We start from the raw sequence: 12704 nt of genomic DNA on the forward strand, positions 1-12704 counted from the left end.
CCACTGCCACAGGCAGTGTGGGGACAGGACAACTGTGTGTGTAAGAGAAGCAGCTGCACAAAAAGTTCACCTTTCAGGCTGGCATTAATGCTCAGCAGAAGCGTTCAGCTCCAGCTGCTGCTGCAGTTGGGCTCAGCACCTTCCTCCCAGGCATCGTGGCAGGGTTTGGCCCTGTTCACTAGACAAGAAACCTCATCTCCTAAGGCAGAGTCTGAAGCCAGGTGCCCAAAGTCTTGCACGGCACGGCAGTAAGACTAACTAGAAACAGCTTCTCTGGCTTTTACAACTCCTGCTAGGGCTTAGGGAGGAAAAAAAAAAAAAACAAAAGCCCTATTTGAAACCTTCCCACTGAATGCAGCCTTGCTGGGTGAGCAGTCCAGGCCTGACAGGAAAGGTGAGGGTCATCCCCAGCTCTTCCAGCGCTTCTGAAGATGGGCACAGCATGGGGACACCTTGCCTTTGTGTCCAGGGGGATTAAGAGTGAACCAGGCACCTCCTCTCCCAGTAGTTTTGAGGGGCAGATGCAGGGAGGTGTGTCACAGCGAGCAGCCAGCAGGCTCAGAGCTAAGCAGCTGCCCCGCCAGCGGCGCGGTGCTGAGGAACATCATTTTGGCATCACTCAAACATGGAGAAGCTGGAGGCCCGTGCAGAGGAAATCTCAGCCCACAGGCTGTGACTCTGGTCTCCTGGGCAGTCAGCAACCACAGACCCCACGACAGCTCAGCAGGAGTGCAGGCAGGCTACTGATTTCCATGGCATGAAGAGCTAGAGCACAGGAGGCAGAGGGTGGTGCTGGGAATTAGGGAACAAAGATATAGACGCATATTACTATGCTTTCCCACAGGCAGTTGTTTTGTCCCATGGCACAGGTGCAGTAATGCACATAAAACACCCTGTTTGCCTTGCAGGTGTGGTAAGAGACGGACCGAATCCTCAGCGGGTATAAAACAACACTTTGCAGCACAGTAGTTACTTACAGCTGCTCAGGATTTGGCCTCAGGCATTATGGACCCATATCGTAGAAAAATGCTGCAGTTCACAGAGCAGTTAGAAAAATTACAGCTGCACCCCAAAGAAAAGCTTCATTTGACAGCTTATCTCTATTCTCAGGGGCAGTTTGTTGTTAGTAAAACCCTGGTGAGCCTTGGATTCAAGCTATAGCAAGCCATCCAATATGTTAGTACCTAGAGCACCTCTCTATAAACCAGCTCCCCTCTTTGCTAAGAGGAGCCTTGCTAGTTTAGTCTTGGCCATTTCCTTGTCACCAGGTTTACAAGCATCCTCATTCTAACAAGCAATCATACAACACGGAAGAAACACCATTCAGAGGGAACCAGGCCATGGCATGTAAACAAGCATAAAAAAGTGTCCTCTGCCTGCCTGCAGCACTCAACATGCCCTGATGCTCCTTGTACAGAACTGAAGTGTGGGCCAACGACTCACAACAAGTCAGTCTTGCCACAGTTTCAGGTGCCTTCTGACTTCACCCTATTGATTGGCTTAAGCAGTAAGTTGTCAAAATTAACAACGAAAATAGTTTGTTTGTGGTTTTGGTCTTTAACAGCTTGTCCTAAAGCCAGCTGAGGTAAGCTGAAATTGTTTCATTTACTTAGCAAGCCTGGAATCAAGCTGTCATGGCTGGTGTTTGCATGGAAGACAAATGGAAACAGCTTAAAAGTACAATGATGCTGCTCTTGACAGACACAGGAAGACATGTCACAGGTTTACCTCTTCCCCTTGAAGCTTGCGGCTGGACAGGTCTATAGATCTGCGTGAAGAGTGTGACTGGCGTTCCTGCTATAGCAGAGTTTAACCTGCCGGAGAAGACGCGCATCGGTCAGATCTCTCCCCCTCGTTTCCATCAAGAGCAAGTGAAATTGTGCAAAATGAAGCATGGAGGCTAAAGAAATGTGTTTCTTTGTGGTGAGGAGTCAAGAAGAACACTGGGAGCCTGTTTCTTGCTTGGGGAAAATAGACACAGCCACAGCACCTTCGCAAGAGTTGGACTGTTTCCACCAGCAGGACATGTGGGATGCTCCATTAGGTAAACTACTCTAGTAATTAAAAGCCATTGCAACAGGTTTGTAATTTAGCACAGTACTTTGAAAGATGGAAAGATTTTGGATGGGCAAACAGTCAATCCATGCCTACCAGAGGTCAGCAAGAACTGTAAATGCTGGCCAGTAAAATAAGAAATTTGGTAGCCATTACAATGTTACCTGCATATGCCTGACTTCAGAAGGGCAAGAAGAAAACTGAGCAGTCTTCCTTGGTAAATATTTGACGAATCAGTAGTATTAAGGGTTAAAAATTATAACTGAGAGGCTGGCCTATATGCAAACCTGTGGCCTTTCCAGTCCGTTCTGCCAGAACTTCAGATATTTTGGCCTCTAGGAAGGATATATACTCTGTGTAGATATACAAGAGATGCACATTTTGATTTTTGGTGCTGAGAATTACCCTGATGGGATGCTCCTAACCAGAATGCAGTGTCCAAAACGAGACACTGAAAATTGGTGAAATATCTGTTCCCCACGTGTGAGATCATCTTCTGGACAACCCAGAGCAGTGGTTTGGGTGTTCAGGAGCCTGGTCCTGCTGCATCTGCCTGCGCAGGCAGCACTGGGCACTGCTGTGACAGCCCAGCTCCTTTCCCTGTGTGAGGCTGATGGTTGACATTAGAGGGAGCCAGTGCTCCTCATGTAGGTTTAAACACAACCTAAATCCCTGTAAATTTCCTGCAGTCTCCTCTTCCCGCCCCCCCCGCCCCGTCCCCTTGTTGTGAAGAGTATTTCATTTTACAGGACATTTTCCCTGTCTGAGCCCTGCAAGACCAACCTGCCTGTCACATCCCAGCAGCTTTGCTGACACTTGGGCCGTGGAGAGGGAATTCAGTTTGCTTACATGTGCTCCTGACCTCTCTGCACTGACACCAGGACAGCCTATGGAAATGGGGCTGTATGGAAAGAAGCAGCTCAAAATGTTTCTGACCCTTTCCTTGGCAGAGGCAGGACCAGATTTTGCATCTATTTAGATTCCTGTCCCTGGACATCTACCAGTGAAAGGTGTGAAATGAACATAGTTTTGGGTGGATCAAATGTCCTTAAACATACATTTTTGAAAGGAGATAAAAGAGATCACTGGCCCCTTTGGGAGAGCCCAGAAATCCAGCCTTACCGGCTCTCCTCGTTCTCGATGATACGCCTGTACCGTTCCAGCTCGTTCTCCAGGGACTGCTGGTAGATCACCAGCTGGCGACAGTCGGTCGTGTACTTCTCCAAGGTCCTCTCGGCCTCCTCTATCCCCTTCCTAAGGTTTTCAATCTGCTCATTGTAAAGCTGAATTTCATCGTCGTAACTCTCCTGGGTGTTTTTAATTGCTTGCTCTAGCATGGTTGTCTGGTAAACAAAATTGGTGGGTGAAAGAAGCAGCTCTGAAGCATCCAGCATCCCCACATTTCAAGGGTAATTAAAGGCAAGACATTTTATTATGATGTGTGAGGCTGCACTGCTGAAACACAGCAGCAATTTCACTGCATTTGTGCATTCAATTCCTCGGCTTTTTAACTCTAGCAATAAAAATAAGTGCTGTGCAGTCAGGCCTCAATGCCAGTCACTGGAGTGCACATTGACCAGGAGGTGGCGATGAGTCCCTTGCAAAAACGAGGACCAGGAATTACAGGTGGGATATTTTGGCAGTGTAATTCTGCTCTCCCGTTCTTCTGCTATCTTCAGTATAGTTACTTTAACACTTAAGATTTTTCTTCCCTTTTCAAACAGCTTTTAAAGAGATGCACTCACAAAAAGCTAATGGGGCAATAACTGACTAATGGATTCTTTAATAATTGATTTATTTCTATATGTTACAGGAAAGAATTTCAAAAACATTTTAAGGGCCTAAATTTAGGAGCTAAGTCCCTTGGTATTACCTTGCTACATTGCAGAGCACAAGGGGACCAACATGTTCCATAAACTCCTTTAGTGTTTGGTGCTCATGAGGTGGGGTCAATAACCAACATGGTTATCAGGCTCAGACACAGGACAGCAAAGGAGCTCCAGGACACCTCAGTCATCAGCTTGAGCCTTCACCATCACAAGAAACCATGCCATCGACCTCCACTCATACAGTTATTTCACCCTTTTAAACTCAAGGCATGAGAATTAATATATTAATAAACTCTTTCTAAATGGGACATGAAGATTTGATTTTGAAAGCAGCATGATTAATTCCCCAAAGAGCACCTCTCTCTGTCTGCCAGCAGGAGGCTGATTTTCTCCCCTTGTCCCTATACTGAGTTATTATCTCACTTATCAGTATATTGATTCTTGCCCTTCCCAGAGCACATGCATCCTTTCCACCAAAGCATCACACATGAGAAAGAAACCAGGGAAAAAGACCCAGGGTTAGCACTGTCCCAGAGTGCCCTAGTGAGAGAAGTCATGCTCAGGAATTTAATAGCTACTGCTATGGCTGTCCAGAGGAGACCAAAGTATCACCAAAAGGCGTTTTATGCCAGTATATAATTTTTCACACCCTGGATCCACTAAGAAACGTTCAACAGCATGGAGGCAGACCTGCCATTGGCAGTTATCCAGGTCTGGTTTCTCTTCACTGTAGCCTTTAGCTGCTCCTCCATCTCTGCAGCCCTTGTCCCAGCACTGAATGCTTGCTCTGAGACAGTGGCTGGGAGAGGAAGGTTGATTTACAGCAAGTTTGGCTGGGAGATGGGCAGGAGCAACATATGAAAGTCTTGACCAGTCATTTTCTGCAAATCAGGAATTGGCAAAAAGTAGGTGGTTTTGGCATTGACTTAGTGCTTAGTAGTGACAGGGATGAACGCAGGATGCCAAACGTATCTTAACACCTATTTCAAAGGACATTCACTTTTGATTACTAAGTCTGTCCAGTCTTTCTCACAGCAAGCTCAGCACTGACAGAAAGGAGCCCTGGAGGTCCCCCATCATTTTTCATGGAGCCAGTTTCCAGCCCAAGCTCAGTGAGAAAGAAAGCAAGACCAGCCCCATGTGAATTTTCCATCCACAGCCTCCTGCTGACTCTATCCTGCAGGAATCCAGTTGCAAAGTGGAAACCTCCTCCCACCAGCCACTTCATTAGACCAGGACAGCTTCACTGTAGCTGTGATACCTACAGCCCTCCCTGGCCATCTAAACCTGATGATTTGGGCCACCAAGAGAAAGGGAATGAAACAGCTGAAGACAGAGGTGGAAAACTAAAATGAAAACACACCTCTAAGTCTGCAAGCCAACTGAGTTCACCAGACCCTCTTAAAGACCATGTGGTCATAAAAAGAGCAGAGTTCACAAGCACTACAGTGGTGTTTGTGGCTAGTTATGGCAGTACCTCTGTCTGCAGTTTGTATTTCTGTGCCTGGAGCTGGCAGAGGATGCTCTTGTATTCCTCCAGCTGGCTCTGCAGAACAGGGATCCTTCTCTCCGCTATCAGTTTTTCCTGGTTGGAAGAAAATATGAGTATAGGAAATTATGTTTCACTCTTTTAAAAAGAGCTAAAAGATATAATACTACTGGAAATAAACTTCAAAGACAAATAGAAAATTACAAAAGACAATGAAAAAGATGGGTATTGAACCTCAAGTAAACCCTTGTGGTATGGCTTTAAGAGTAAAGGTTTTCAGATGGCAGGACTGTAGAAGTACAGCTTATGTTGAAATTAGACCCTGTAGATGTAGCTGTTCGTATCTTCTTCCAACTAATAAATATTCTTTGCACAGCCACTCATACTGGTGGGAATCACCAAATTTTCATCTACTCTATAACAATATATTTGATTTACAACTTTTCACCACATCTTGCTCCTCCAGGACAAGATTTATTCTCTCTGTAAATACTGATATACCCTGCCAGCTCCTCATCAGGTAGGCAGCTCAACCACTTCCACTGCCTTTGAACTAGCCATTTCTGGGACTAGCATATTTGCCGGAGCACACCTGACTAACACAATCTCTCTTCTCCGGATCAATTCCGTTTTTCAAAACTACATGTAGTTTTCTCTCTTACATTCCGTATTCAGTACTTGTAACTGTTGCAGTTTTCATTTAACCCTGGAGTGGGAGTTAGAGGATCTGGGATGCTTTAGGAGTAAACATTGTCTCTTTCTTACTTGGAGCAGCATGTATTTACCAACAGTAATACTTACCTCACATATGCCAGTGGCTATAGGGGACACGCGAGGGGTTGTCTGGATGATCTGCTGCAAAACACTGACATAGGTCTGGATTTCCATAAGGTTCTGTGGAGAAGTAGAAGACACCTTCATCAGAAAATGCCATAGCAAGGTGCTCCCTTCAATGTACTCCACTTCTAGGGCTTGTTCCTAGATATTTACATCTTTCAGCACATAGAAGTCCAGTTCCTGTTCAGACTTAGTTTTGGAGTGTGGTTTTAGACCTGATTTTGAGTGCATGTGACCTAACAGTTTCATCATGCTAATGGTACATTTATAGGCATTTGGCTAAGTGACAACATAGTTCACAGTCTTAATTAAAGATTTTGTGATTTCTGATTTCACAGGAGATTTTCAAAATGAGAACCACAAAACCTTTGCATGTGATGCAAAAAAGTGAGCCTCTTCTTTCAAAAGCAGCAAAGATGGGACAGTGGCCCGATACCAGGCCTCACAGCTCTCCTAGGAAGCAGAAGGGGGTTGCATTTGTTAACTGCCTGCAGCTTAATCATACAGCCACAGGCTCATGTCTGCTGATTGACTGCAATGCTCTGTCCCAGAAAACTGAGTATCCCCCTCTGATGAAAGCAATAGCTCCTTAGCGTGAAATACAGGGCAGTTTGACCAGCCTGATGGGTTAAATCATGATAAGAGGTTAACAAATTCAAGACATGGCTACAGCTGTAGACATTGGACCCTGTAGGAGTCAATCCAGATGCTTGTGGCCAGTCAGCCATTGGACTTGACCTCCACACTTCAGCTGTTGTGCCCAATTAAAATATACAATGTTATATTTACCCACCAAAATACAAATGGGATTTGTTTTAATTTGCTGCTGGAAGAGATCTCGGAGAAAGGAAAGCTTCACACGTGTCTCTAGAAGAAGGATATTAGGAAAACGGCAATTCAGTCAGTTACCTTCTTGTATCTGTCCTTCGTGGCATTAATGTCATCCTGCAGGAACTGGGACTCGATCTGCAGCTCCAGGTTGCACAGCAGTGCTTCGTCAGCTTCCTGCAATGCAGAGACACACAGTACGGTCAGTCTGTACAGCTGGAGCACCAAAACCACAGCAGCCACTGGGCCATAACACGGATCACTGCACATGTTTAGAAGCCTGTGTGGAGAGTTAAAGCCTCCTAGAGAAACACAAGTATTATGGAATCAACAAACAACAGGCACCTTATTCATCATCTTCTCCTATTTTACATGCTGCTTTTCTGTACAAACATAATTTATGATACAGGCACTGTCAAAATATGTTTACCATATGATTTATGAATGCTGGGAACCAAGTAATAGATGCTATGAAATACCAGGTTTTGACAATAAAAGCTTGCAACAGTGTATGAATCTTAAACAGAAGACATCTACAGACTAAGGTGTTGATTTCTCTAGGGTTTATGGCAGGACCTGAGGTATCCTGACAACTTTTTAATATCCCCAGTAAGTAATCTCTTATGGAAAAAAACACAGGATGGTCCACAGTATTTTTCTTCTTCTTTTGGTGTCTTCTTCAGTATCACAAATGTTTGTCACGTTTGGAGCCACTTCTGAGAACAAAAATGACAGATGAGCAAGTCTATAAAAGGTCAGTTTGCTGCAGAAATTCCTAATATTGGGGTTTGTGAGGAAAGAAGTTCGTAACATTCAATTAATCAGAGGACAAGGTGTATGACTAGCAGTCATGATCTCAAAGTACATAGGTGTGAGTGGCACTAGTACTTAAATCCAGTGAAATCTCCATTTTCAAAGGTTTAATTTAGATTTATTCTTATGTTATGCTGTTTAATACAAGCCCTTGAATATAGAATAATTTCCATGGAACATAGCAATATATTTTACAAATATGCAAGTGTGAAAGGAATAGCTTTATTCTTCTACTTAATGCATGTCTTCTTAGTTAGGTTTATCATTAACAAATACTGCAAAATATCACTTTTGAGAAAATATCTTGGAAGTTGTCAACAGACTATTCCCTGCAACTCTACAAAACTTTTAAGTTCCTCCAACAGTTTGCAATTTGCCTCAAGAAAGTCTTGATTTCTGCATTTAACTGAAAGTGTATAAAAAAAGGGGGAGGGGGAGGAATTTAAAGGTGTCCCTTTAAAATTACCTATGTGCTGTAATTTAATTTAATTAAAATTAAAATTACCAGCTGTAAATGTGGCTCGGTGAGGGGATCACAGGTTGCAAATAAAAGACTGAAATCTATGGGTGCAGCATATGACTGGTGGAAGGGGATTTTTCTTTCTGCACATGCACAGCATGAGCTATTCCAAAAATGCATAGATGTCAGCTGTCTCATTATGCCGCTGAGCCTCTCCAGCAGTCTCTCTGCTTTGTGAGACAGCGGCTGATTCAGACACATCCAGACCAGCACATTCCGAGCCAGTCATCAGGAATGCCCGCTGCTTTTCTGTGCTCTTCTGCCTTCCTATTGAAGGGAAGATCAACAGGACAATGGTCATGTTGGCAGGTTTTTTGGGGGAGCCAAAAAAAGCCCCAAAGCACTTAGATAATCCAGACAAGCAAATATTTCTGCATGTAATAAGCAAAAGCAGCATATGGCTTGCCAAATGTTCCTTCAAAGAGGAAAAATATATTTGTTTTTATGCTCTGCTTTGAGATACACCAGCTTCACCGATGATACTTTCTATTAGAACAGTGCAGCACCCACGCATTTTCTTCGGAACTTTGCAGTATTTGCTATTCACTCAACTTCCGAAAAACCCTTCTGCTTTAGGTGCTGATTCCAGAACCTTGATCCATGTGCTGAAGCAGCATTTTCATTTACCTTGGAAGAGAAATCCCTCAGCTATCTCTAGAACCACTGTGTGCTGATTTTCCAAACTTATTTGCCATCTGTCAGAAAAGATGCAAAATCACATTTGGACATGCAGGTTTCAGGCTACATCTTAGGCACTGTACAGAAAATCAGCTGTGTTCTCTTCAGCATTTGGTGCTCCAATACAAGGAGGTGCTGCAATAAGGGCAGCCCAGATGCAGCCTGGAATAAAAATACCCGCCCCGGGTTCAAGATCTTGTCAGATGTGCCTGGTGTTGTCAAATTAATTCACTTTTCTTTAGCTACAGATAGGTTGAGAGGAACAGTGAAGCTGGACCCACCACCTCCAACTACCCCCTAAAAAATATTTGCCTCCACAAATATTTTTTAAGAGTTTGCAGGGTGTCCAAGAGCCCTGCTAGCACACTGGAAAACAGCAGCGGTGCAGGATGTCTAGAGCTCATGGGAGACAGAAATGCTGAAATGCTCACTTATTTTTAATATAAAACATGCATAGCATTGATATGACAGTGCTCAAGCAGAGTGGCTCTTGTCATTTGTAGTGGGGAAATAAAAAAAGTCTCTATGTAATTCACCCATAATTGTTTTCCAAAACAGAAGATGAAGGATAAGCTGTGAAAAACAGAACTTTCTTCACTGGGATGAAAGCAAGTAGCAAGCATATGACTCAGGCTTTCTCACTGTCATAGACCTGGCTTGCAAACTTCCTAAATATGTTAGTAAACTTTTACATTTTCTTCAAGCTATGATAATAATAATTATTATTATTATCACATAGCATTAATTCAGGAAAGTGCAGCTCAATGTAAACACTTCACATGTTTCACTGTGAAAGGAACAAATCAGGGAGTTTTGCAGCTTTTCTTTTGCTTGGAAGTCTGGTGGGAATCTGCGGGTCTGTCCTGGGAAGGACTGACCATACCCTGCAAGGGACTGAGGAGCTTTGAGACCCACCAGACTTCAAGACCTGGACACAATCATCATTTTCTCATGCCATGATATCAGTTCTAAACACACTTTAACACAATAACTGTATTTAAAAAAAAAAAAAAAAAAAGAGGGGGGAAAGAAGCATTCAGCAACAAATATGTTTTCTCCAGTCATATTCCAGACTCTCAGATACATGCATTTACTGCACATTACAACTAATAAATGGGCTCTTCCTACCTTTGTGTGTAGACTCTAACTCAGAGACATTGTCTTCTGAGTTAAAAAAACCAGTGTGTTAAGAGTTAAAACGGATTATTAAAGGCACCTAAACACGTGCCAGGTCTTCAGTAAGGGTGAATTAGCAAAGCTAACATTGGATGTGGAAGAAGGAAAAGATATGTCAACTCTAGGTCCTGAAACTAATGCAGGAGCCATCTGCTGATGCTCTAAAGGAGTGCTGTGCAGTAGATCCTCCTAGTCCTCAGTCTTATTGAAAAATTAATGAGGTCCTGAGCACAGCTGAGCCTGTGGGCTGCGGATGGCATGTACTACATGACCAAAGTGAACAGGGCTGTCCAGAGCAGGGCACTGCGCAGTGTATATGCACACACCAAGGCTCAGCCATTTGCACGAGGCTTAGGGAAGGGGATGGAGGGGAAGGAGAACTTCTCATCAGTGCATGATGACAAGAAATGTCTTGCTCTGACATTTTATCTTCCCACTGCTTCTTCAAATAAGATTGCTGTAGTAAATTAAATCAGAGGAATAAATGATGAAGACCTTTCCTTTTCCATTTTCCCAGGCTTACCTTATTAAGGCGTTCAAGGGTTTCTTTTAGCCTCTGCTGATATTCACGTTCATTTCTATACCTGCAAATAGAAGAAAGGAGATGAATGTCAATGGTTCATCCTTTTGCAAACTGCACTGTCATCTGCAATATCACACACAACATATGCTTCACACTGAAGCAGAATATGAATCTTGAAAAGGTCTAAAAGATTTATTTAGGCATTAGCTTTTATTTTTTTTCTCTCAGATGCTAAGAGTAATTCCAGAATTTACTAATTGTCCTCAACTTATGTAGCAGAAGACAATGGAAGACATTTGCTATCACTTTTTCAGAGAAAGTCCGAGAATATTGACAATAAAAGTATATTCAATTGGCATTGGACTATAGCGACAGCCATTCATCAGTGGCTACTATGTGAGTATTTGCTACATTGGCACATTAGCATTTAATTACATTGTACTTGGTTTTCTGTTCAATAAGCATTTTCATGATAAACACATTAAACTCAAAGGTTGCAATTTCATATATTGACTACGTATGAATAATGCTGTATTAGGGTGCTTTAATAAATCAAGCTTTATGTCCCCTTTAATAGCAATTCATATTTTAACTTGGTAAAAATCATCTGTGACTCTTAGTAAGGATTACATTCAGCCAAATATTCTTATGCATTTATAAAATGTCCACAAGTGCATTATGCCCATGTTCCTGTACTGAGTGAACAATGGATGTATATTTTGTGTATCTTTGATTTGAGGAAATGGCACATACTCTTGTAAGAATTAGGGCTCTGTATTTGTATTTTCATAGAATCATAGGATGGTTGGGGTTGGAATGGACTTTAAAGTTCATCTAGTCCAACCCCCCTGCCATGGGTAGGGACACCTTCCACTGGACCAGGTTGCTCAAAGCCCCGTCCAACCTGACCTTGAACACTCCCAGGGATGGGGCATCCACAGCTTCTCTGAGCAACCTGCTCCAGTGTTTCACCACCCATATCATAAAAATTTCTTCCTTATATCCAATCTAAACCCACCCTCGGTTTAAAGACATTGCTCTTTATCCTGTCACTACAGGACCTTGTAAAAAATCCCTCTAGAATTATCTTCTAGGAAATGCTTTTAGTTGCACAGAACAAAATTTCTTAATTGTTCATTACTGTCATTTATTCCTTTCCCTAAATAAACTATATATAAAACAGGAGACACGGTTTAATGAGACTCCGTTAAAAAAAAACAAACAAACACAGCCAGAAGCATCTTATAGTACAAGGCTTTGCCATCAGTACTGAACAAGTGGCTCATCAAACTCCATCTCCCTTCAGTGCCAAAGCACATAAATACATTCTATTCCAATTTATCCCTTTGTTTTCCTTAAAATAATAGATATACAGAAATATAAAAAGCTCTCCTTTCTTACTCCCTACAAGAAACCCTCACGGTGGGTGACAAGTCAGCTCTGGTGGTGAATGTCCTTCATTTGCAGTACAAACAATGGACATCAACATAAGCACGAACCCTGGCTGAAATTCAGAATTGAACATAAGCCCTTGTCTGTCTTCTGAAACCATCAATTAAGCCCACATATGCTAGTGGCACCCAGGGGATTTGCTCCAGTCAACAGGGAACGTGTCAGTTCCTAGACTGAACAGATCAAGGATCAAATTATAATAGTCATGTTAACCCCACTTCTTTGATTTATCTCTTGCAGGATGAACAGCCAATGCTATTCTCATCTCTTTTAATATGTCTTGGAAAGTTGAAGGGATGGGGTCACTTTTGAACTGAGCAGGACCACAAAGAAAGAACTCGGCAGAACAAAGAAATGGACTCAACTTAGTGCTTTGGTTTCCCAACTTTCCCTTCTTTTGAAATCTCATATTAGCAGGGTTGGTCGCTGGCCTGTTTCAAATTCTTACCATGAACAGCAAAGAAACAAGTGAAAATCATGAGATTTTAGTTCATTATCACTCTT

The 12704-nt window shown here is 42.8% G+C and overlaps 1 protein-coding gene across 3 annotated transcripts in view; it reads right to left on the reverse strand.

Moving 5' to 3' along the window:
- Positions 1-12704, reverse strand: part of BFSP1 (beaded filament structural protein 1) — a 124179-nt gene that overhangs the window by 1547 nt on the left and 109928 nt on the right. For all 3 annotated transcript variants that reach the window (XM_071805695.1, XM_071805694.1, XM_065835246.2), the window contains 6 exons: positions 10749-10809; positions 7120-7215; positions 6175-6267; positions 5362-5469; positions 3178-3398; positions 1729-1814 (listed from right to left, as the gene is read on the reverse strand). In XM_071805695.1, coding sequence (XP_071661796.1) covers positions 1729-1814; positions 3178-3398; positions 5362-5469; positions 6175-6267; positions 7120-7215; positions 10749-10809 — 665 coding nt within the window. The remainder of the gene's footprint in view (positions 1-1728; positions 1815-3177; positions 3399-5361; positions 5470-6174; positions 6268-7119; positions 7216-10748; positions 10810-12704) is intronic.

Source organism: Patagioenas fasciata, chromosome 3 (genome assembly GCF_037038585.1).
Source record: "Patagioenas fasciata isolate bPatFas1 chromosome 3, bPatFas1.hap1, whole genome shotgun sequence".
Classification (NCBI taxonomy): Eukaryota; Metazoa; Chordata; class Aves; order Columbiformes; family Columbidae; genus Patagioenas; species Patagioenas fasciata.